Source organism: Scyliorhinus canicula, chromosome 1 (genome assembly GCF_902713615.1).
Source record: "Scyliorhinus canicula chromosome 1, sScyCan1.1, whole genome shotgun sequence".
In the NCBI taxonomy this organism is placed as follows: Eukaryota; Metazoa; Chordata; class Chondrichthyes; order Carcharhiniformes; family Scyliorhinidae; genus Scyliorhinus; species Scyliorhinus canicula.
Window position 1 is genome coordinate 36,352,486 of NC_052146.1, and position 21,983 is coordinate 36,374,468.

Here is a 21,983-nt window from a genome sequence, read left to right on the forward strand (position 1 = left end):
AAATAGGGGGGAAATCTGTACAAACTGTATAGTTGATTGTTGGGAAGTATGTTTCCCGGGGTGTTTATTCGCTGTAACCTCTTTTGATACATGTTTGTAATAAAATATAATTTTTTTTTAAAAAATACATACCGTTAAAGTATTCTGAATGATCTGAGTATCAGATGACAAGCGATTTGTTAATTCGCCAGTTCTGTTAAAGGAGGAAATTTAATTAGAGGTTAAAAATATGAATCAATTGACCAAAATCTCAAGATGGTATGAAGTTTACTTGCATGTTAATAAAGATGCCCTTAAAAAAGTAATTTCAATAGACTGCAAACACCATCTATAGTTTCCAAATATAAGCATTTGCGCAAAAAATTGAGAAGTAAAGTAAACTACAAAATCATAGAAAAATGCTCATTTCCTAGGTAAAAATTTTGTTTATGATCTGCAGACTACATCCTGGTCCAAAAACTTCATGCCAGAACTTTGGAGTTCCACATTTCAGAAGTATCTGCTTTTGAAAATGAAAATGTAAAATGAAAATCGCTTATTGTCACGAGTAGGCTTCAATGAAGTTACTGTGAAAAGCCCCTAGTCGCCACATTCCGGCACCTGTCCGGGGAGGCTGGTACGGGAATCGAATGCTGCTGGCCTGCTTGGTCTGCTTTAAAAGCCAGTGATTTAGCCCAGTGAGCTAAACCAGCCCCTTTTTGCTCCAAGTCTAAAAGTGGCATATATTGGAACTATATTACTTAACATTTAATTATGTAAAATAATTAGGGTAAATATTAAAAGTGAAGGATATATCTTCTCTTCACTCTTCGTGTTTCCCTCATGCTATATACTCCAGTCCGTCACCCTGTACTTAGGTTTTTGCCACTTCAAGTGTAATGTGTATTTTCTGTGGTCTTCAGAGCTTCTATCATTCTGGCTCTCAGGAGCTCAATACTATCACTGCATATACCACACACAGGCAGCCTGGCTGGAATCAGCATCTAGGATATGTAAACCTACCTTCAAATAAGCTTTCAACTATTGAAACAAATTCCTTTGATAGACCATCCGGAAGAAATTTCTAAAGTCAGATGACTGGCGTTTAATAGAATGAAACTTGGGATAAAGAGTATACTTAATTGAAATTATGTATGATTTTTGGGCTGCAGGTGGCACAGTGGTTAGCACTGCTGCCTCACGGCAGCGAGGTCCCAGGTTCGAATCCCGGCCTTGGGTCACTGTCCGTGTGGAGTTTGCACATTCTCCCCGTGTCTGTGTGGGTTTCGCCCCCACAACCCAAAGATGTGCAGGGTAGGTGGATTGGCCACGCTAAATTGCCCCTTAATTGAAACAAATGAATTGGGTACTCTAAATTTATTAACAAAGAAAAAGAAATTCTGTATTATTTCTGAGGTTTTAAATTCATATGGCAACTCAATCCTCAAAACAAGAAAAATATTGCACTTCTGAAAAAAAACTACAAAAGAAAACAAGGCAACACAACGAAAAGTGGATAATTCTATCAAGGGAAAGTATTAACAAACTCAATTTGGTTTCATGCAGCTTCATACAGATACTGTAAAAGCAATGAAACAGCTAACATATTCTGATGATTGTACACATTTCCACATTATTGCAGTTCTGTTTTTAAGGTGGAGGTGGATAAGATTCTCGTTAGGCAAGGGAAGCAAAGATTATCGGGAGCAGGTAGGAATGTAGAATTAGAAACACATACAGATCAGTCATGATCCTAATGAATGGCAGGACAGGCTCAAGGGGCTGAATGGCCTACATCTGGTCCTATTTTGTATGTTCGTATGTTTAGTGTTTCAGGACTTCCCTACTAATCCCAGCCAAGTTATTTGTCACTGTCTAAAATGCTATGTACTAAATCTTTAGAATGTAAATTTACAACCTTTGATAGTCAACTAGATGCAACCAAACATAGTATAAAATGCACATGTACCATTCTGCTTCCGATTTTACAAAGTGACGGCTGTAGCTTCACACTCGTGCTTCCCGCTAAAGCACACATTAGGCACTCAGAGACGAGCTACTACGCCAAAAGGGAGTGAACGTGGGAAGCCTTCAGCATTATTTATAGAACAATATTGACAGAGGCTACGGGCACATATCCACACCTGCGCTTAACCAAGATTATTTCAGTCATAACTATTAACATTATTGACCGTAACTGAAAAAGGCAGAATGAGAAAAGACTTGCAAATACAAAGAGCTTTTCCATTTTGCGAGTTGTTTATATGTTTTTTTACTTTGAGGCTGTCATTCATTGTTAAACTTTTGCCACAAAATCCCACTTCTGTGCTGGCTGCTTTTGAAGTGCTTTTACTGACATTTTCTTCATATTTTAAATATGTGCTACATCAGATACCATGTGGAGGAAGATTGAAGATAGCCAAGCTTGACAGGGCTTAAGAAAGATAAATGGTCGCTACATTAGGCATATACTGTGCTCAGTTGGTCATCAATGACAAAACAAAGTACTATTGAAAGATATGTCTTAAAGCTCAGACATCTGGATTAGATCTTCACTGGAAATGGATCTGCAGGCTCAAAGTTGCTGTCAAACATAGCACTTCTCTTCACTAGTGACATAAAACATGCCACCTTATCAAAATTAATTGGTTAATAATTAAAAGGATCCAAACATAAAAGAGACCTTTATCTTTCCTTTCATATTCTTCTGGTTTATAAGTAAAAACAGGTAGAGGTTTTTCAGTTTTAACTTGCAAACTAATTTAAAATAGTCAGTTTTTAAAAACAAATTTGATATTTTAAGTATTTCAAAAAGTGCCCAGGACTATTATGACAAAGACATATGGTTATTCCATAAAGCATTTGTCTTTATTTCCTTAAATCTGGCAATTAATGTACAAGTTTTGTTTTTGCTTTGAAACATTTTACTTTCATCAAGTACATCCTCCTGTTGCACACAGAAAAGCAAACCCTGTTTCGAACCATTATTGATTTCGAATTGACTAAATAATTACAGCTGTAAATTCCTCACTACCACAACGGTTTCATTCGTCTCGTCTTGACAGTCACATAACCTTATACTTTAGTTGGGCAGCACAAGTGGATAGCACAGTGGCTTCACAGCGCCAGGGTCCCAGGTTCGATTGCCTGCTGGGTCACTGTCTGTCTGACTCCGGTCTGCACGTTCACCCCGTGTCCATGTGGGTTTCCTCCGGGTGCTCCGGTTTCCTCCCACAGTCCAAAGACGTGCAGGATAGGTGGATTGGCCATGATAAATTGCCCTTAGTGACCAAAAAGGTTAGGAGGGGTTATTGGGTTACGGGTATAGGGTGGGAGTGAGGGTTTAAGTGGGTTGGTGCAGACTCGATGGGCCGAATGGCCTCCTTCTGCACTATGTTCTATGTTCTATGTTATAACACAATTTAGAGGGGAAAAATTGTACAGTACAACACTTAGAACACAATTTTAGAGAAAGCAAAAACGCTCATCTTTTGATCTCAAAATATAAAATGGATTGTTTTTGAAACAATAACATCACTGATCAGATCACTCAGAAAATTTTAACTTTTTCCAGAGAGCCTCAACTCACCACTAGTGTGACTAACTTAATTTTAGTTTTACATCTGGTTCATTTTATTAGAAAAAGAAAAAATAAATTAGAAAGATGGCTAGTAATTTAAAAGCAATAATGAACTCTAAAGTTTGTGTATTTTGGGGCTCTACCATGTCGGCAATGTTTTAACAATTGGTTTTGCCTCATTGCGAAAACATCGAGCTTGGTCAAAGTGAGGTATGACTGTCTTGTCATTCATTATAATTTAAATAGGTTAAGCTTGTAATTTGTGTCTGACATCATTCCTTTGTTCCTCATCAATCATTTTAATTACAAAGATTGTCTTAGTCTACATGCTCCTCCGTGTAATCAGTTAATAAACTATGGCTCAAAGTGTGTCACAAACTGCAGCTGAGCATTTTAAGTAAATAGTCATCAGAAACCGGCTGTTTTGCACTCTTTAAAAAAATGATTACTGGGAATGCTTCTGTAACAATCCTAGTTTTGAAATTCACCTTTCACAGGAAGCCTGTCTGGCTTTCGCTATATTGTATTCTGTAGTTTGGTCACGACAGTTACATTTTGTTGTTCTACTTTGCAGCTCATGTCTGGATTTTGTAGTCAGTGGCAAAGGAAGGGCACTTGCTGCTAACCTTGGAGAAAACTTCCCACAAAGATCTAGCAATCTTTGTGGCAGGAATTTCACCTTTCCCCATGGCAGTTTCTGGAGTCAAAATCAAGGCAATGTCTTGTTGTGCAGCAGAAGTGATGTAACCAAGCAGGTAGGCAACCAAAAACATTTTAAATGCTCACACACAACAAACCAGGAAATGAAAAGGACGTAAAATTTAATTTAAATTTCATTTTTGATTTAGATTTATTTTGCTGTCTAAAAATTTATGACATATAGAAGCTAAAATAAATGTAAGACTTTTGTTTAAAAAATTATTTTAAAAATGTGAAATATTTTCATCGCAATGGGGAAATTAGACAACCCACAAATATAAAAAGTTAACTTTTGAGGGCCAGTAAGGCTGTTTGTTTAGGAATAATTACAAAATTAACCTACTGTTAAAAAGCCAGTGGCATCTCATTCAACAAGGTGCAACTTCTAGCATTTTTACAGTGAGACTTGAGTGGCAATCCATTCATGATTGCAATGAGGTCTATAGGTACCTCTACTGCACATCTCATGGAGGAGTCTAGACTCACTGACAGCAATGTCTGGCTTCCGCATCGCTCTGCACATGTCTGAAATCTTGAAGTGGATTTCAGTTTCAGTGGAGTAATGACAGAAAATGCTGATAGTTTAGTTATCGTTACCACAGCAAAATTCAGGCATGGATTCACAGTTCAGTGCAGCGCTACGGATGTCCATCTTCTGTAAAGTTCTGTAGTGCAGTTGTACATAATATAACAGCAATAAAACTAGAGAAAAATCTGAAACTATCACTATTCCCTCAATTGTCAATATCCTAAAGTTAAAGGCAATTTTTTCAATATAATCAGATGAAAATTTTAACTGTTGATTGGATTCTTACAGGTTCATGACTAGACGGATGTCTTTTATAAAACATTTTTTAAAAAATTCCAATTAAAGGGCAAATTAGTGTGGCCACTCCATTTACCTAGCACATTGGGTTTTTGGGGGGGGGGGGGACGGGGGGGGGGGGGGGGGGGGGGGGGGGGGGAGACGACGGACCCGCGCAGATACAGGGAGAATGTGGAAACTTCACACGGTGACCCCGAGCCGGAATTTAACACGGGTCCTCGGTGACATGAGGCAGCAGTGCTAACCACTGTGCCGCCATGCCGCCCAACTAGGATTAGTCAGGATTAATCCATCATATTTTATAGAAAAACAGTTTGTTGTTGTAACAATGTGACCGAACTTTTGTCTCAGGTTTAATAGTTAAGCAACTAACATATGTAATGGCTGAAAATGGGTTCTGTCAGAGTTAGTGAAATTTTTTTGAAATATTAACATTTTATTGATCAACTAGGAATTTGAACCTACAATGATCTAGGATGTTTGTTTCAATTATCATTGAATAACACACTATCAACAACTTTGCATATTCTTACCACCAATTATAAATATGCACAGAACATTTTGAAATAACAGGGATAATAAAATTATTGTTCATCAATAACTCCGGCACCACAGTACAGATTCCAATTCTGAGCATCACTGGCTTTCAACTCATTGGAAGGTTTCCTGCCTGGTATGTTTATATCCTGCTGCAACATAAATGGCAACTGGGGTGACGTCCGGAGATTTCTCAATCCAACCATCCATTCCAGAATAAGTTGAATATAAGCTGGGGCGAAAAAACTGAACTAAAAAAAATTAAATGATGCACTGGGTGATGTGTTGGGTAAGCTGGGTCTGCGAGGACTGCGTTTACTGCAGTGGTGAGAGAGACAGGCTTCCAACACTTGAAGAAACGCAACTCGATTTTATTGAACATTTAAAAAAATAAATTTTTTTACCCAATTAATTTTTATTTTTTATTTTTTTTAAATAAATTTAGATTACCCAATTATTTTTTCCAATTAAGGGGCAATTTAGCGTGGCCAATCCACCTACTCTGCACATTTTTGGGTTGTGGGGGCGAAACCCACGCAGACACGGGGAGAATGTGCAAACTCCACACTGACAGTGACCCAGAGCCGGGATCAAACCTGGGACCTCAGTGGCGTGAGACGGTTGTGCTAACCACTAGGCCACCGTGCTGCCCCTACCCAATTAATTTTTTCCAATTAAGGGACAATTTAGCGTGGCCAATCCACCTACCCTACACATCTTTGGGTTGTGGGGGTGAAACCCACGCAAACACGGGGAGAATGTGCAAACTCCACACGGGCAATGACCCAGAGCCGGGATCGAACCTGGGACCTCGGTGCCGTGAGGCAGCAGTGCTATCCACTGAGCCACCGTGCTGCCCTTATTTTATTGAACTCTTAACTATCATACATGCTTAAACTGTGAGATGACATTATGCTGACTTGACTGGAGACCTGAGGCTAACCTGAACAGACTATCTTACTACCACATGGTGTATGTTCTAGTTGCTGCTCACGAGCTCCGACTGTCTCAGAGGTTGGATCCCGAGAGAGCGGGAAAACTAGTGCCCCCTGGCTTTATAGTGGTCGTGTCCTGTCTGGTGATTCGCTGCTGTGTTCTGTGTGTTCACTGGTCATCCTGTGTGTCAATCACTGCCTGTCTGTGCACCATCATATACCTGGATGTATATTATGACATCTCCCCCCTTTTAAAAAAAAAAGGTGTGCAGGTCAATATAGTGAGTGTGTGCGTACAAGAGCCTGACTATATACAAAGTATGCTAACGTATTTACATGGGAAGGTGTCTAGTGCAAATAGAGGGCAGATAACAAATTAGAAAAAAACCAATATGTACAGATGTGTAAACGGATCACAAGGTAATGCAACATTCAGTCTATAAGTTCAGTCTCTGTGGCAGGCGACGAATTGTGGTTGACCAAAGGAGCATTTGGTTCTCTTGAGTCAGAGGCCATGCTCATGGATCCTGTGGAACACTCGCTTGAGGCGATCGATGTGCTCCTGAGGAGTTGTGGACCAGATAATGATATCATCGAAGTACACTCGCACCCCCTCGATGCCCTCCATCATTTGCTCCATTATGCGGTGGAACACCCCTGAGGCGGAAATGATGCCAACGGGCATTCGGTTGAAAATGAAAATCGCTTATTGTCACAAGTAGGCTTCAAATGAAGTTACTGTGAAAAGCCCCTGGTCGCCACATTCCGGCGCCTGTTCGGGAAGGCTGTTATGGGAATCGAACCATGCCGCTGGCCTGCTTGATCTGCTTTCAAAGCCAGCGATTTAGCCCTGTGCTAAACAGCCCTGGTTGTAACAGTAGCGACCGAACGGGGTGTTAAATGTGCACAATGTTCGACTGGACGCGTCCAGCTGTATTTTCCAGAACCCCTTGGGGGCATCCAGCTTTGTGAAAAACTTGGCATGAGCCATTTCGCTGGTTAGCTCTTCTCATTTAGGTATTGGGTAGTGTTTCCTCATGATGTTACGGTTCAAATCTTTGGGGTCGATACAAATGCGAAGTTCCCCTGACGGTTTTTTAACACAAACCATGGAGCTAACCCAGTCCGTGGGTTCCGTGACCTTAGAAATGATGCCCTGGTCCTGGAGGTCTTGCAGCTGCTGCTTGAGGCGGTCCTTAAGGGGTGCCGGCACCCGACGCGGTGCATAGACCACTGGTATGGCATTTGGCTACAACAGTATTTTGTATCGGTATGGGACCGTGCCCATGCCTTCGAACACACTGTGGTATTGTGCTATGATGTCATCAAGTTGGGCTTGGAAGTTGACATCTGGCGAGGCCGTTGCCTCTGCGGACGACATGGTGTGAACCCGCTGCACAAGATTCAAGATTTTGCAGGCCCGAGCACCGAGCAGGGAAGCTCTGTTGGTTCCCACAATTTCAAAACGCAGCGTCGCTTTTGGAGAACGATGGGACACCGCAAGCTGGCATGAGCCACTGGCAGCAATGACATTGCCATTGTAGTCGAAGAGCTGGCAGGCCGGTGGAAGAATGCTTGGCTTGACGCGGATGGTATCAAGGTCAGACTTTGAAGTGAGGTTTGCTGAAGCGCCGTGTCCAGCCTGAAGCGTATGCAAGCCTTGTTGACTGTCAGGGTGGCACACCACTCATCGTCCGGATCAATGCTCATTACTGGGAGTTGTTTCACCATCTTTGCTGAAGGCAGCGTATGCTTGGTGATAATGCCCACCCGGAATGGGGTTGTGAGGCCCTCGGTGTCGGGATCTGGAAGAATGTCGGATTCGGAGTCTGCAACGAGTTGCTGTACTGACCGGACGCTCCTGTGCTGGGGCTGGGATCGCTGTGTGTTGGGCAGTTGAGCAGATCTACAAAGGGCTGCGTAGTGGCCTAGCTTGCCACACTGGAGACAGCGTTGAGATTTCGCGGGACATTGCCGCTTTAAATGGGCGGAGCCACAGTTGTTGCACGTCATGGCGCCGACGTCAGGACGTTCAGTGCGCCACCGCGCATGCGCAGTGCGGTCAAACGATGTGCGCAGTTCGGTCGTCGGCCTCGCCGTCCCCTGGGTCGTGGCGCGCATGCGCAGGAACCCGGGAAATGCGCATGAAATGGCCGCCCTCATCCAGACTCAGGCCCTGGAGCGGTTTGATGGCCTGCACCCGTTCCACATCATGGGGGTTTTGCCGTGCCGTTTCTGTCGCCTTGATGTGTGAGTACCGGTCGTTAACGTGCTTGTGGAGTACACAGGTCTCGATGGCGATGGTAAGGGTGAGCTGCTTAACGTTAAGGAGCTAGGCAGCACGGTGGCCTAGTGGTTAGCCCAACCGCCTCACGGTCCTGAGGTCCCAGGTTCGAATCCCGCCCCTGGGTCACTGTCCACGTGGAGTTTGCACATTCTCCCCGTGTCTGCGTGGGGTTCACCCCCACAACCCAAAGATGTGCAGGGTAGGTGGATTGGCCACGCTAAATTGCCCCTTAATTGGAAAAAAATAATTGGGTAATCTAAATTTAAAAAGAAAAAAAAACTTTAAGGAGCTGCTAGCGAAGGGGATCGGAGTGGACCCCGAAAACGACCTGATCCCGGATCATGGAATCGGAAGTGGAGCCATAGTTGCAGGACTGCGCGAGGATGCGGAGATGGGTTAAAAAGGACTGGAAAGGTTCATCCTTACCCTAAAGCCTCTGCTGGAACACATAGCGTTCAAAGCTCTCATTGACTTCGATGTGTCAGTGCCTGTCGAACTTCAGCAGGACTGTTTTAAACTTTGTCTTGTCCTCGCCTTCAGCAAAGGTGAGGGCGTTGAAGATGTGGATAGCGTGGTCCGCGGCTGTAGAGAGGAAGAGAGCGATCTTCCTGTTATCCGATGTGGCTTCGAGGTCAGTGGCTTCAAGATATAACTGGAACTTCTGCTTGAAAATCTTCCAGTTAGCACCGAGCTTGCCGGCGATGCGGAGCTGCGGGGGAGGGCGGACGCTTTCCATGTTACCCGATGGCTGATCTCTGGTCAAAGGCAGATTATCTCAAGGTAGGTCCGTCAAACTCAAGCATGACTCACTGGTACCATGATGTGTTGGGTAAGCCGAGTCTGCGAGGACTGCGTTTACTGCAGTGGTGAGAGACAGGCTTCCAACACTTGAAGAAATGCAACTCAATTTTATTGAACTCTGAACTATCATACATGCTTTAACTGTGGGTTGACACTATGCTGACTTGACTGGAGACCTGAGGCTAACCTGACCAGACTATCTTACTGCCACATGGTGCTGCTCACGAGCTCCGACTGTCTCGGAGCTGGATCCCGAGAGAACGGAAAACTAATGCCCCCTGGCTTTATAGTGGTTGTGTCCTGTCTGGTGATTGGCTGCTGTGTTCTGTGTGTTCACTGGTCATCCTGTGTGTCAATCACTGCCTGTCTGCACACCATCATATACCTGTGTGTATATTATGACACTGGGGATTCTTTCCGTGATGTCTGGATTCAAAACAACACTATGCTCTGAAAGCATGCACAGGAATCAATGTTCAAATAAACTTCAATAAGAGGAAACATAATTACCATTAAAATCCATCGGCATTGTTTAATCATACAGTTTGAATTCTTAAGAACAAGTCTTTTTCACAAGCCTCAACATTTATAGTCTTTGTTTTATCACAAGTTACACGATTCATCATACAAGTCCATGGCACCAACCTGTTCTCATCGAAGAATGCGATTTCTTGCTTTAGAATGCTACCAAAAAGCCTTTTACGCAGTCTGGCCACCAGCCTATGTCCCGCGAGAACAAAAAGGTAGGCACGGATAAATGAACAAGCAGCACCACCGACATAAATGCCAAAGAGGATAAGAATCATTCTGTCAAGATCCTCTAAGAGAAAAAAAACCCAATATTTTAAAAACAGACGATTAGTTTGAGTTCATAGAACTAAATATTGCACAGCTTTGACAAGACTTTTCTTTTGCTAATGTTTTTCTAAGGGATATTTTTAGTTCTCATTTATTATACAAAGTGTGTGGGAATGGGTGGAGAACATAGAGCGGTGGTAACCAACAATGTTGCTGTCGGGGCAGCCATTGCTGCACCTACAACGATAAAGCTTTAATGCATAATGCCAAAGTACACATGTATCCACAATAGCAACATCTCAAATCTAGTCAGGATAGATCTCCTGCAGCATATTTTAAATTTACATCACATAGTTTCACATCTACTTTCAGTTGTCCTGGGCAATCCCAATCCTTTCCCAGTGCGGTCTGAATCTTTAATTAGGTCAAAAACAAATATTGGCCCAGATTTTGCCAGAGGGGCACCTTGCGGCTTTTTCTACTCCTCCTTCAGACCAGAAATTGTAGTGCTGCAATTTGCTGAAAGTGCAAACGGAAACAATGCAGTGAGCACCAAGGGGCTGCGACCAAGAGTCCTTCTCCTCAACTAATGGGATTTAAGGTTTGAGGAAGAAATGGGAACAACAGAGAAATAAACTCAAATCAGGTTTTGCCAGAGAAACAGAGGGAAATAAAAATTGTATCATCAAGAGAGGGAAAAGAGAGACATAAAAGGAAAAGTATGACATTATTCGTGTTAAAAATCACGAAGAATAATTTATTGCTCACAGTGTTGAGACCCCACAGTTTCAATTATTCCTTTCCTAAGATCGAGGCCTGGATTTTTGCTTCCAACTCAGGGAGTGGGAGGCAGGAAATTTCCTGGCTCACCCGATCCACCTTGGGAAAACCTCCCAAAATAGCAGGATCTTCGACCTGGGGAGAGGTGGGTTGGATGTGGAATGGAGTTGGGCCCGCCCACCCTGGATGCAAATCCGAAGCAGCCAGAGGAGCTGCGATATACCAAGGAAGCTGGTTTAAAACACCATACGACAGAGGAGCAGAATTAGGCCACTCGGCCCATCGAATCTGCTCCGCCATTCAATCATGGCTGATATTTTTCTCATCACCATTCTCCTGCTTCTCACCATAACCCCTTCATTCCCTTATTAATCAAGAACCTATCTATCTCCGTCTTAAAGACACTCAGTGATTTGGCCTCAACAGCCTTCTGCGGCAAAGGGTTCCACAGATTCACCACCCTCTGGCTGAAGAAATTCCTCCTCATCTCTGTTTTAAAGGATCGTCTCTTTAGTCTGAGATTGTGTCCTCTGCTTCTAGTTTTTTTCTACATGTGGAAACATCCTCTCCACGTCCATCTATCCAGGACTCGCAGTATCCTGTAAGTTTCAATAAGATCCCCCCTATCCTTCCAAACCCCAACGAGAACAGACCCAGGGTCTGCCCTCTGTTTTCTGAGACATCTTCCCAGTTGTTTTACTGAACATTAGGCCCTCTAGCTCTCACCCATGCCAATACATGCCAATCATGCACCCACCCATCCCCATGACCTCCTCATGCCCACAATATCAACCAAATGGCCCCTTATAGCCTCTGTACCCACTTCTTGCCAACTCATGACCCCCACCTACTACCTTTTGCCATTGCACCTCTCCTTACCAAATCATCCAGTACCCACAAATGGACAGACTTCAGGGTCCATGTGAGATGACAAAGTTCTATATATCTATTATATAGCTCACTACATTTTTAAAAATCCCTATTTATGAAAACTTATTCAATACATTTAAATTGATTCACATCTTAATGTGTAACCAAAACAAAGACCTGTATTCATAATCGCACATCAAAGACAACTAATCATTTAATAGACCCTTTGTGCAGTCAATCAAACAGTGAAGTTACAACCAACATCCGCCCTCCCCACCCCACCCACTGTGAAAATTGTAGGTTGTGGAAAGCAGCCAAGAATCAACAATGATACAAGAATAGCACTTGGGGTTATATGGGCAGCACGGTAGCACAGTGGTTAGCACTGTTGCTTTACAGAGGCAGTGACCCAGGTTCGATTCCCAGCTTGGGCCACTGTCTGCACAGGGAGTCTGCACGTTCTCCCCTTGTCTGCATGGGTTTTGTCCGGGTGCTTTGGTTTCATCCCACAATTCCCGCTTGTTAGGTGAATTGGATATTCAGAAGTCTCCCTCAGTGTACCCAAACAGGATTGTCGAGAGAGGTTTTTAATTCATATATTTAAAAGGGTGGCAATTTAAATATATGAATTACGGTGCATACCATAAGCATGGTTAGCATGGTGCATACCTCCGTGCCTAACCTGGTCTAAGGGGTTACATGGTATCCCCAGTTGTGGACCTTGCTCCCACATGTCCTCCACCCACCCACCATCCCCACACCCTTGCCCAGCATGCCTCTAGCCCTGGCGCCCGTCCCTGCTGCCAGGGCTCCCGTCAGCTGGCGCTGCCCTCATCAGCGGTACTTTGCGTGTCCTCCGTCCGGTGCCCCCGTAGGAGCTACAGTGGGCGTTTCATGGGTAGGCCGCCTGATGGCCTGCCAGTGGAAGGCGACTGGTTGCGGGGTTGGGGGGGGGGGGGGGGGGGGGGCGGTTGATCGGGGGCTGGGCTGCGGGGAAGGGGGGGGAGCAGGACACCCATACAGCTGGTGTCACTCTGCAGAACCAGGGGCAATGGTGGGCGCATAGCAAGATGGCTGCCTTGCAGGCCGTGGCAATGACGGTCCCTGCCTGGCGACCCCGCCCCAATCCCGGTGGGGTGAGTTTACCCCGGCCACAGGGCCTGTTCCCCCGTCACCAACCCCCCCCCCCCCCCCGGCTAGTGTGTGCCCGGCAGCCCACAGTCACACCTCTCTGTGCCCTACCTCCTCTCTCTCGCTCATCAGCCAAGCCGCCAGTTTCATGGTTTACAAAAGCACAAGTGAACCTTACCGTCAAGAATTTGCCCAGGTGAAGGCAAGTATCGCGAAAGCCCTGGAGAATACCGGCTTGGGCCCACTAATGATCTGCCAATGGTGTTTACGCTCTGTGCATTCGGGAAGACATTGATGCCGCTGTCGAGCCAATGAAGGATTGTGATTTGGCATCAAACCCGGGCCCATCACAATTTCGGCGTCAGAACCGAATCGCCGCCCAATCGCATTTCCCGATTCCACCGTCGGCTGACGGAGAATCCCGCCCCATGTATTAGACAAGTGGTTCAAGCAAAATCAAGGGGGATAAAAACTATGCAGGCACATGGGCCGTTGACGCCGGCCTAAACACTGGAGTGGTGTACGCCGGCGCGAACAGGCCTCCTGGCTCAGCAATTCACAGGTTTTTAGGGGGCTAGCACAGTGCCGGAGTGCTGCGCACTGCTCCAGCACTGAAAGGCGGGCCTGCACGGCCGGCGCGGGTCCACACATGCGCGTAACGGCCATCTCCTCACCAGCGCATGCACGTCGTTGCCGTCTCCACGCTGCCGCGGAGCAACATGTCGGGGACCTAACAGCGGTAGACCTTCTCCTGATCGTGGCCGCCCGCTGATCGGAAGCCCCCCATCGCGGGCCTGCACCACGTGGAGGTCCCTCCCGGAGTCAGATTCTCTCTTCCCCCCCCCAACCAAGATGTCCACATCAGCCGCGGGTCCAAGCTCCAGGTTTGATACACGCCAGTGGGACTTGGCGGGTGTTCAGCCTGTTGCTGCCAGAGAATCGCCGCAGCAGCCTATTTCAGCGGCCCTCAAACGGCACCTCAGCGACTGCGCAGGTGCGATTGCCGCCGATTCTCCAGCCGCCGGAGAAATGGCGGCCCGGAATCAGAGCGACATGGCGGGAATTTCAAGGCCCCCGTGGATTCTCCAACCCGTCGCAGGCTCGGAGAATCCCCGACATGGGATCAGAACCACTGCTTAGGTGAAGGATAATTAACCAGTAACTGGCTCTCGCTTTAAACACTGGGTCATCTTTACTAGTGTTAAGTATTGAAGAGCAGTGGGTTAGCCCTGATGTTCACGGCGCCGAGGTCCCAGGTTCAATCCCGACTCTGGGTCACTTTCTGTGTGGAGTTTGCACATTCTCCCCGTGTTTGTGTGGATTTCACCCCCACAACCCAAAGATGTGCAGGGTAGGTGGATTGGCCATGTTAAATTGCCCCTTAATAGGAAAAATTAATTGGGTATTCTAAAATTATTTTTAAAAAAGTATTGAAGAGAAACTGATATGGCTTTTAGTGTAGGCTGTTATTTTGCTAGTGACTGCTAAATTCACTAAATCAATTTTATGTCTCAGAGATGAACTGGGAGAAGCTCTTCTCTATTGACTGTCCCTTCCCACTCAAGTTTGTGGGACCGGTGTTCAGTCCAATAAACTGTGAATCAATTACTGACTTCTGCAAATAACCTATCCCCAGCATTTGTCTGGCTGAGCCCAGGTCACACAAAAGGAACAAAACACAGCTCTCGGCCACCAAGTGTCACAAGTAATCATCCAAGTATGAACAGTCTCAGATTACACCTAACAACCCTACCTTTGTATAATCAATTAACATTTCAGTCTATTCCTGTTGAGGCTGCTGCCAGTGGCCAAACTGACACTTCAACTGCAAGTTTAAAACTTTTGAGATAGGTGGATGGATGCCTCCAAATAATGAAAGTGGCCTCCCTAATGAAAGTGGTTGAAGCACAAAAAGCTATTTTATAGCCAGGTTTAACACAACACTGTGAAGTCAGTAATTTAATATCTTTACATTGTTAGAAACCTCACTTTGAGTTGCAGCCAGGAGCCTGGAGGGAGAAAAACTGGGACACAACAAAAAAAATTGTGCATGAGCAAATCAGAATGAACAGGTGTGCATATCAATCAGGCAGAGATGCCGACATCAATTAGAAATATGCACTGAGCTACGGTAACTGTGGCTATGAATTAATCACATATGAGTTTCAAATCAGAAGAGGTCAACCGTGGCTCAGTAATAGCACCTTTGCCTCTGATGACAAAACTGCAAAATGGAAGTTCTTTCTTCATCAGAATTAGCACACCTCAGATGTCATACAGGAATGTGCACATGTTTAGATTTTCTATTCTATACTGGCAAATCACCCATGTTATTGCTCATGGTGAGTTGAAAGATACCGTGCTCAAATATTATATAAGGTGATACCATGTGAAATGTAATGAAAATCACTTATTATCACAAGTAGGCTTCAAATTAAGTTACTGTGAAAAGCCCCTAATCGCCACATTCCGGCGCCTGTTCAAGGAGGCTGGTACGGGAATTGAACCGTGCTGCTGGCCTGCCTTGGTCTGCTTTCAAAGCCAGCGATTTAGCCCTGTGCTAAACCAGCCCCTTATGTGCAGTTTGAGGGAGAGGAACAGATCTAAGATTAGTGTTTTGAACTTAAAATAAGGGCAATGAAGACAGAGCTGGCTACAGTGAACTGGGGAATTAGGTTAAGGGATAGGTTAGCAGAGACGCAATGGCAGATATTTAAGGAGATATTTCAGAATGCTCAGAAAAGACACATTCCAGAGAAAAGGAAAGACGTTAAAAACACACCATCCATGCCTAACTGAAGTATAGGTAGTCAAAGATAACATCAAATTGAAAGAAAAAGCATGTAATTCTTCAAAAAATGATTGGTACTTCAGAAAATCAACAGAAAATTTAACAGTAAAGAACAACGAATAGATTAATAAGGAAGGAGGAATTTGAGAGAATACTAGCAAAAAATATAAACGCCGACAGTAGTTTCGAAGTATTCAAAAAAAAAGAAAAAGTAAAGTGAGTGCTGGTCCTCCAGAGAGAATGAGGAATTAACAAAGGGAGGGAGGAACTTAAAGCGATTACAATCACCAGAGTAAAGGTGCTGAGAAACGTATTGCAACTAAAAGCTGACATGTTCCCAGGTCCTGATAGACCTCATCCAACGATCGTATAGTTTCTGAGATAGTAAATTCATTGGTTTTAATTTTCCAAAATTCCCTAGATACTGGAAAGGTCCCATCAGATTGTAAAATAGTGAATGTGATTCCTCTAACCAAGAAAGGAAGGTGACAGAATGCAGGAAACTATAGGGCAGTTAGCTTAACATCTGTCGCAGGGAAATTGCTGGAATCCATCATTATGGAGGTTATAGTGGGCCACTTAGAAAATCTCAATGCAATTAAGCAGAATGAACACGGTGACAGCAAAATCATCTTTGACTAATTTATTGGAGTTCTTTGAAAAAGTAACAAGCAAGTTGATGAAGGAGAATCTGGTTGAGCTGTACTTCGATTTCCAGAAGGCATCTGACGAGGTGCGACATCAAAGTTTACTAAGCAAAATATGAGCTTATGCTGTAGGGGGTTACATATTAGCAGGGATAGAGGATTGGTTAGCTAGCAGGACACAGAGGACAAAGAATAATGGGTCTGTTTGGGGTTGGCAAGATGTAATGAGTGGAGTGCCACCCAGTGCTTCAAATATTTACAATTTACATCAATCATTTGGATAAAGGGGTGAAATGCATCTCTGCTAACTTTGCTGATCACACAAAGATAGATAGAAAAGTAAGTTTTGAGGGGTACATATGGGGCTGGATTCTCTGATTTTGTGGCTATGTCCGCAGGATGCATCTGGTCTTACGAACAAAATGTCGGCGGGGCCCCTGCACCGATGCTTGGCCCGGTGGAGGGGCTAGCAACCGCGCCACGTAAAGCCCCCAGCTATACCTGCCGATATGGTCGCAAAATGGCCAGGTCCGCGCATGCGCATGGTGGCAACCTGCGGCAGGCCACGCGTGGGCCCGGCCTGCCAAAGACTACCCCCCTGTAGCCCCCCTTGCCACCCCCAGACCACCCATCCACCAGTCCCCCCAACCCCTGCAGAAGCCACCCCTCAGTGGAACGGCTCCCCCGACTGTGGAGGCGCTGGACACAGTCCGCAGCCTCCACGCCAGGTTCACAAAAATTGGGAGGACACGTGTCCCACGCTTTGGGGAGTCGGAGTCGGCCGATCGGGGGCGGAGCATCGGGAGAGGGCCTCAGTGACGTCCTGGTGCTGTCCCAACGTTTTTGAGGAGGGACATAGACAGTTTAAATGACAGGGCAAAGATTTAGCAGGCAGAGTAGAAAGTGGGAAAATGTGAGCTTGTCCATTTTGGCAGAAAGAATATGAAAGTAGCATATTATTTAAATGCGGAGTGATTGCAGATCTCGGCGGTACAGAGGGATCTGAGTATCCTGGTACATGAATCACAAAAGTTAGTTTGCAGGATGCAGGCCAGCAGGTGATTAGGAAGGCAACAGGAATGTTTGCAAGGGAAATGGAATATAAAAGTAGGGATGTTTTATTGCAGTTGGTGAGACCACATCTATTACTGTGTACAGTTTTGGTCCCCTTATTTAAGAAAGGGCATAAATGCATTAGAAGTGGTTCAGAGAAGGTTCATTCAACTGATACCTGGGATTGGGAGCTGGAGGGCGGAGGGTGGGGGGTGTAAGAGGGAAGGTGTGGGTTATCTTTCGAGGATGGGTTGAGGGCCTGTATCCGTCCAGCGGTCATCTTATTGAAACATACAAGGTCCTGAGGAGGCTTGACAGGGTGGATGCTGCAAGGATGGTTTCCCCTTGTAGAAGAGATGAGAACTAGGGGATAGTTTGAATAAGGGGTCTTCCGTTTATAATGGGGATGAGCAGAAATTTATTCTCAGTGGAGTATGAATCTTTGGAACTCTCTTCCTCAGACAGAGATGGAGACAGGGCCAATGAATATTTTTAAAGCAGAGGTTGATAGATTATTGACTAACTTATCAGGTGTTGGTGACAGAACGTGCCATTGATGTCAAAATCAGATAAACTACTATCTTATTGAATGGTGGGGTAGGATTGGATGACCTATTTCTGCTTCTAATTCATATGTTCATATGGTACAGCATCAGAGCCAATGATTCGCAGCTTTCTGCCCATGTCACAATAGCAAAATAGTTTTTAATTGAAGCCATGAGTAATGGAATGTGACTGTGAAAAAGGTAAACTCTCCCTCCTTGATCCCCTCATTCTTTCTGCAGCCTTTTGATGTGATTGGACCCACCATCCTTCTCCAATGCCTCTACATTGTCATCTGGCTGGGTGGCACTGTTCTCATCTGGTTCCATTTTTTTCTATCTAATACTAATGTATGGGGCTGGATGCTCCGCACTCTCGCACCAAAATCGCAGCTGGCGCGGGGGCGGAGAATTGATGTTCGCGCAAGAAATCGGGACCGTCGCCGAGTCACTGATTCTGCGGGCCCCGAAAAGCAACGTCACCGGGAGTACGCCGCGCCACAGGGACCATTGCCAGAGGCCTGCTCCGACATTCTCCGTCCCCGACCGGCCCAAATCCCGATGGCGTGGAACTAACCTGCTCGAGCCGGTTGGGATACTCGCATGGCGGCTGCGGACTCAGTCCGCGGCTGCCCTGGTCAAGGCAGGCAGATCGGAGACCGAGGAGGCCTTATAGGCGGCCAGGGAATGTTCATGCAGGGTTTGAGGGTCAGGCGCGCAGCCGATCGGGGGGGTCTCCTTTGTGGGGAGTCCGCCATGGAGTACTGCACGGCTGCCGTGTGCATGCACGGCCTCTGACCCGAATGTGTGGGGGCCCGTATCTGCAGCAAAAGTTGCGAGATTTACTCCGAGTACCTGCTAGTCCCCTACAGGGCTGGGGATTCATGTCCCTTTATTCCAGGATTTTCAGGAGTAAAACTCCACAGTTTTGACGCCGGCGTGGAGACATAGTCACAATAATGGAGAATGCAGCCCATGATCTCTTGCAATGGTTTCCCTTCCTCCTTCCGCAACATTACGTCTGGTTTGGGCCCCCGCTTCTATTTCTTATCCACATGCTGCCCCTTGGGTGACAGCATCCAAAGGCTCAGCAATACTTGTCACTTGTGCCTCGACAACACAAAGCTGTACCTCACCGCCACTACTCTAAACTCCTACACTGTTGCTAAATTTTCAGACATCCCGTACTGGCTGAGTAGAAAATTGCTCCATTTTAATATTGGAAAGACTGAGGCCATTGTTTTCAATCCACACTCCAAACTTCAATCCCTAGTTTAGTAACTTGAGGAAGCCAGCGGTAGTGAAATGAAGACTTATTGAATGATATACAATATTCTGCCCACGGCTGTAACTCTTTCCCAGTCCAGTCATTGCTGGGAGAACTCAACTCATCAGGCCCTGCCCATATTCCATGAGTCCCAAGGGGAGGTCAACAATTGATTCCCTTCATGGGGATCACAATGCCTAGCAACAGTCTGAGATTATAAGGTAGTTAGTTGGAAACCTTGGTGTCATAATTGACCCCAAGATGAGCTTCCAAACTTATATCTGTGTCATCACTAAGACCACCTTATTCCACCTCCGTAACATAATTGGCCTTTGTTCATATCTCAGTTCCCCTACTGTTGAAACCCTCATTCATGCCTTTGGTGCCTCTGGACCAGATTATATGGATTCACATTTTGATCATTATTGGTATTGGCATGCTACAGTAAGTTTTCAAAATGGCTGCAAATTCCCTGGGGTTATGTAATATCTCTTGGCAAGAAGAATCTATGCATGTAAGTTGAGCAATTTAAAATTGATAGTTTCACCAAAGATGTTATGATCCCCATATGGACTACTAACTTTAAAAATATATTTGAAATCCAGCTAAGAACTTGCTTTTTAAAAAAATTATGTGCAGTCATCACCAAGGCAGGCAACAACTTCTGCAGTGACTAAATGGAGCTCTCAAAGCTCCCCGCTGAATGTTGTCAGGGGTGCAGCCTGCAATAGTGCGAGTTATTGATTGGGGTGCACCATAGCTGCAGTCCGGGTTCCCTGCACGGTCTCACTTGTGTCAATTTGTTGCACAAAGGTCGTGACCAATACGGAAACTGGAGTGCCCAATATTGGCATGGTAGGTTGAGGCTGGGTTGGCTTCAATTCATTCAAGTGACGCGAGTGTCGCTGGTTGAGGGAGTATTTATTGCCCATCCCTAATTTCCCTTGAACTGAGTGGTTTGTACAGCCATTCAGAGGGCATTCAAGAGTCAACCACATTGCAGTGGGTCTGGAGTCACATGTAGCCTTGATCAGTGTTACAATCCCAATTGATGTTATAACTGGACGGGAAGGTCCCAGAATGGAGCCCTGACTCAAAAGATCCTAACTTACTTTTGTTTTATAAAACATGGAGAAACCGAGTCACAGGACCACTAATTGTATTAACAAAGAAATAATGATTAAACATGACAATTTGGATTATACAATACTCCTTTACTTCCCCTTATTTTAACAAATACACACAGATTTAAAGATTAACATGGATTACAAAGTACATCTTAAACTACAATGGTCTCATTAACACAAAATACCCTTTTAAGCACAAAAGATGACTGCGGTCAAGTACACACTCCGTTTGGAACCCAAGTTAGTGCCTGTCGTTTTCTCCTCGGAAACCCACCACCCCAGATGTTATTTTCAACATGCTATTATTGTCACAAAATCATTATTACATCATAACAAGAAATAGTTATGGCAAACAAGAATGAGGGAGACAGATTATGGCAATAATTTATGTGTATTTAATGTAGCTGAGCAATTTATCTCCTCAGAAATGCAGCATCTCTGGGGCACTGTTACTTACTGCAAAAGTTTCAAATGCAACTTGTTGTATTTTTCAGAATGGCATTTACACAAGGACGAGGTAAGTACTGATCAGAAAATAGAAGAGGCCTGGGGCAGGGGAAGCAGCTGAAGCTATGTTTGGAGGCGTTCTGATTTAAAGACAGGGTCAGAGGTAACAAGGAAAAGTGATTTTCAATGAGTTGCAAAGGTAAATAATGGTAGGCTGGGTAGAGTGAGAGGACAACAAGCAATCAGACAAATGAATACACAAGGAGTACAAGATAGAAGGTTCAAAAAGAGCTAGGCAAGGCTGCGGAGAGATTTGGAAATAATCATTTTGAAGCCAATTCACCGGAGCACAAGGAACAAATGAATCTGGATATAGACGGAGAAATGGGTTATGTATGGGGAAGACTTCAGTTGGGAAGTTCCAGATAGAACATAGAACAGTACAGCACAGAACAGGCCCTTCGGCCCTCGATGTTGTGCCGAGCAATATGTTACGTTTTTGCAAAGGTGAAAGCGGGCAATGACATTCCAGAAAAATTGATCTTTGAGTCAATCTGGGCAAGAACAAAGGATCAGATACTAGAATAGATATAAATGAACAATGGAAGTGGGAGATTGTAACCATGGCAAGGTATCACAAACTCCTAATATTTTAATATAATCAATCTTTCACTGTGAACACAATCACATATCAATGTCATTATACATATGGGTAGTGGCTGTCAAATTAAAATGCAAACCAAATTGTTTAAACCCATCTCCATAAATTCAAATATGTATACTGAAGAAAACCAGGCTATTAACTGGAATGGATAGGTTGTCTTATGAGGAAAGGTTGGACAGGCTAGGTGTGTATCCACTGGAGTCTGGAAGAGTAAGTAAGAGG

At 44.8% G+C, this 21,983-nt stretch overlaps 1 protein-coding gene across 1 annotated transcript in view; it reads right to left on the bottom strand.

Annotated features, from left to right (window-relative positions):
* LOC119956611 (ABC transporter B family member 1-like) overlaps positions 1 to 21,983 on the bottom strand; it is a 309,180-nt gene that overhangs the window by 235,441 nt on the left and 51,756 nt on the right. The window contains exons 7-8 of the mRNA XM_038783984.1: positions 10,290 to 10,464; positions 133 to 193 (exon numbers count right to left, since the gene is read on the bottom strand). Coding sequence (XP_038639912.1) covers positions 133 to 193; positions 10,290 to 10,464 — 236 coding nt within the window. The remainder of the gene's footprint in view (positions 1 to 132; positions 194 to 10,289; positions 10,465 to 21,983) is intronic.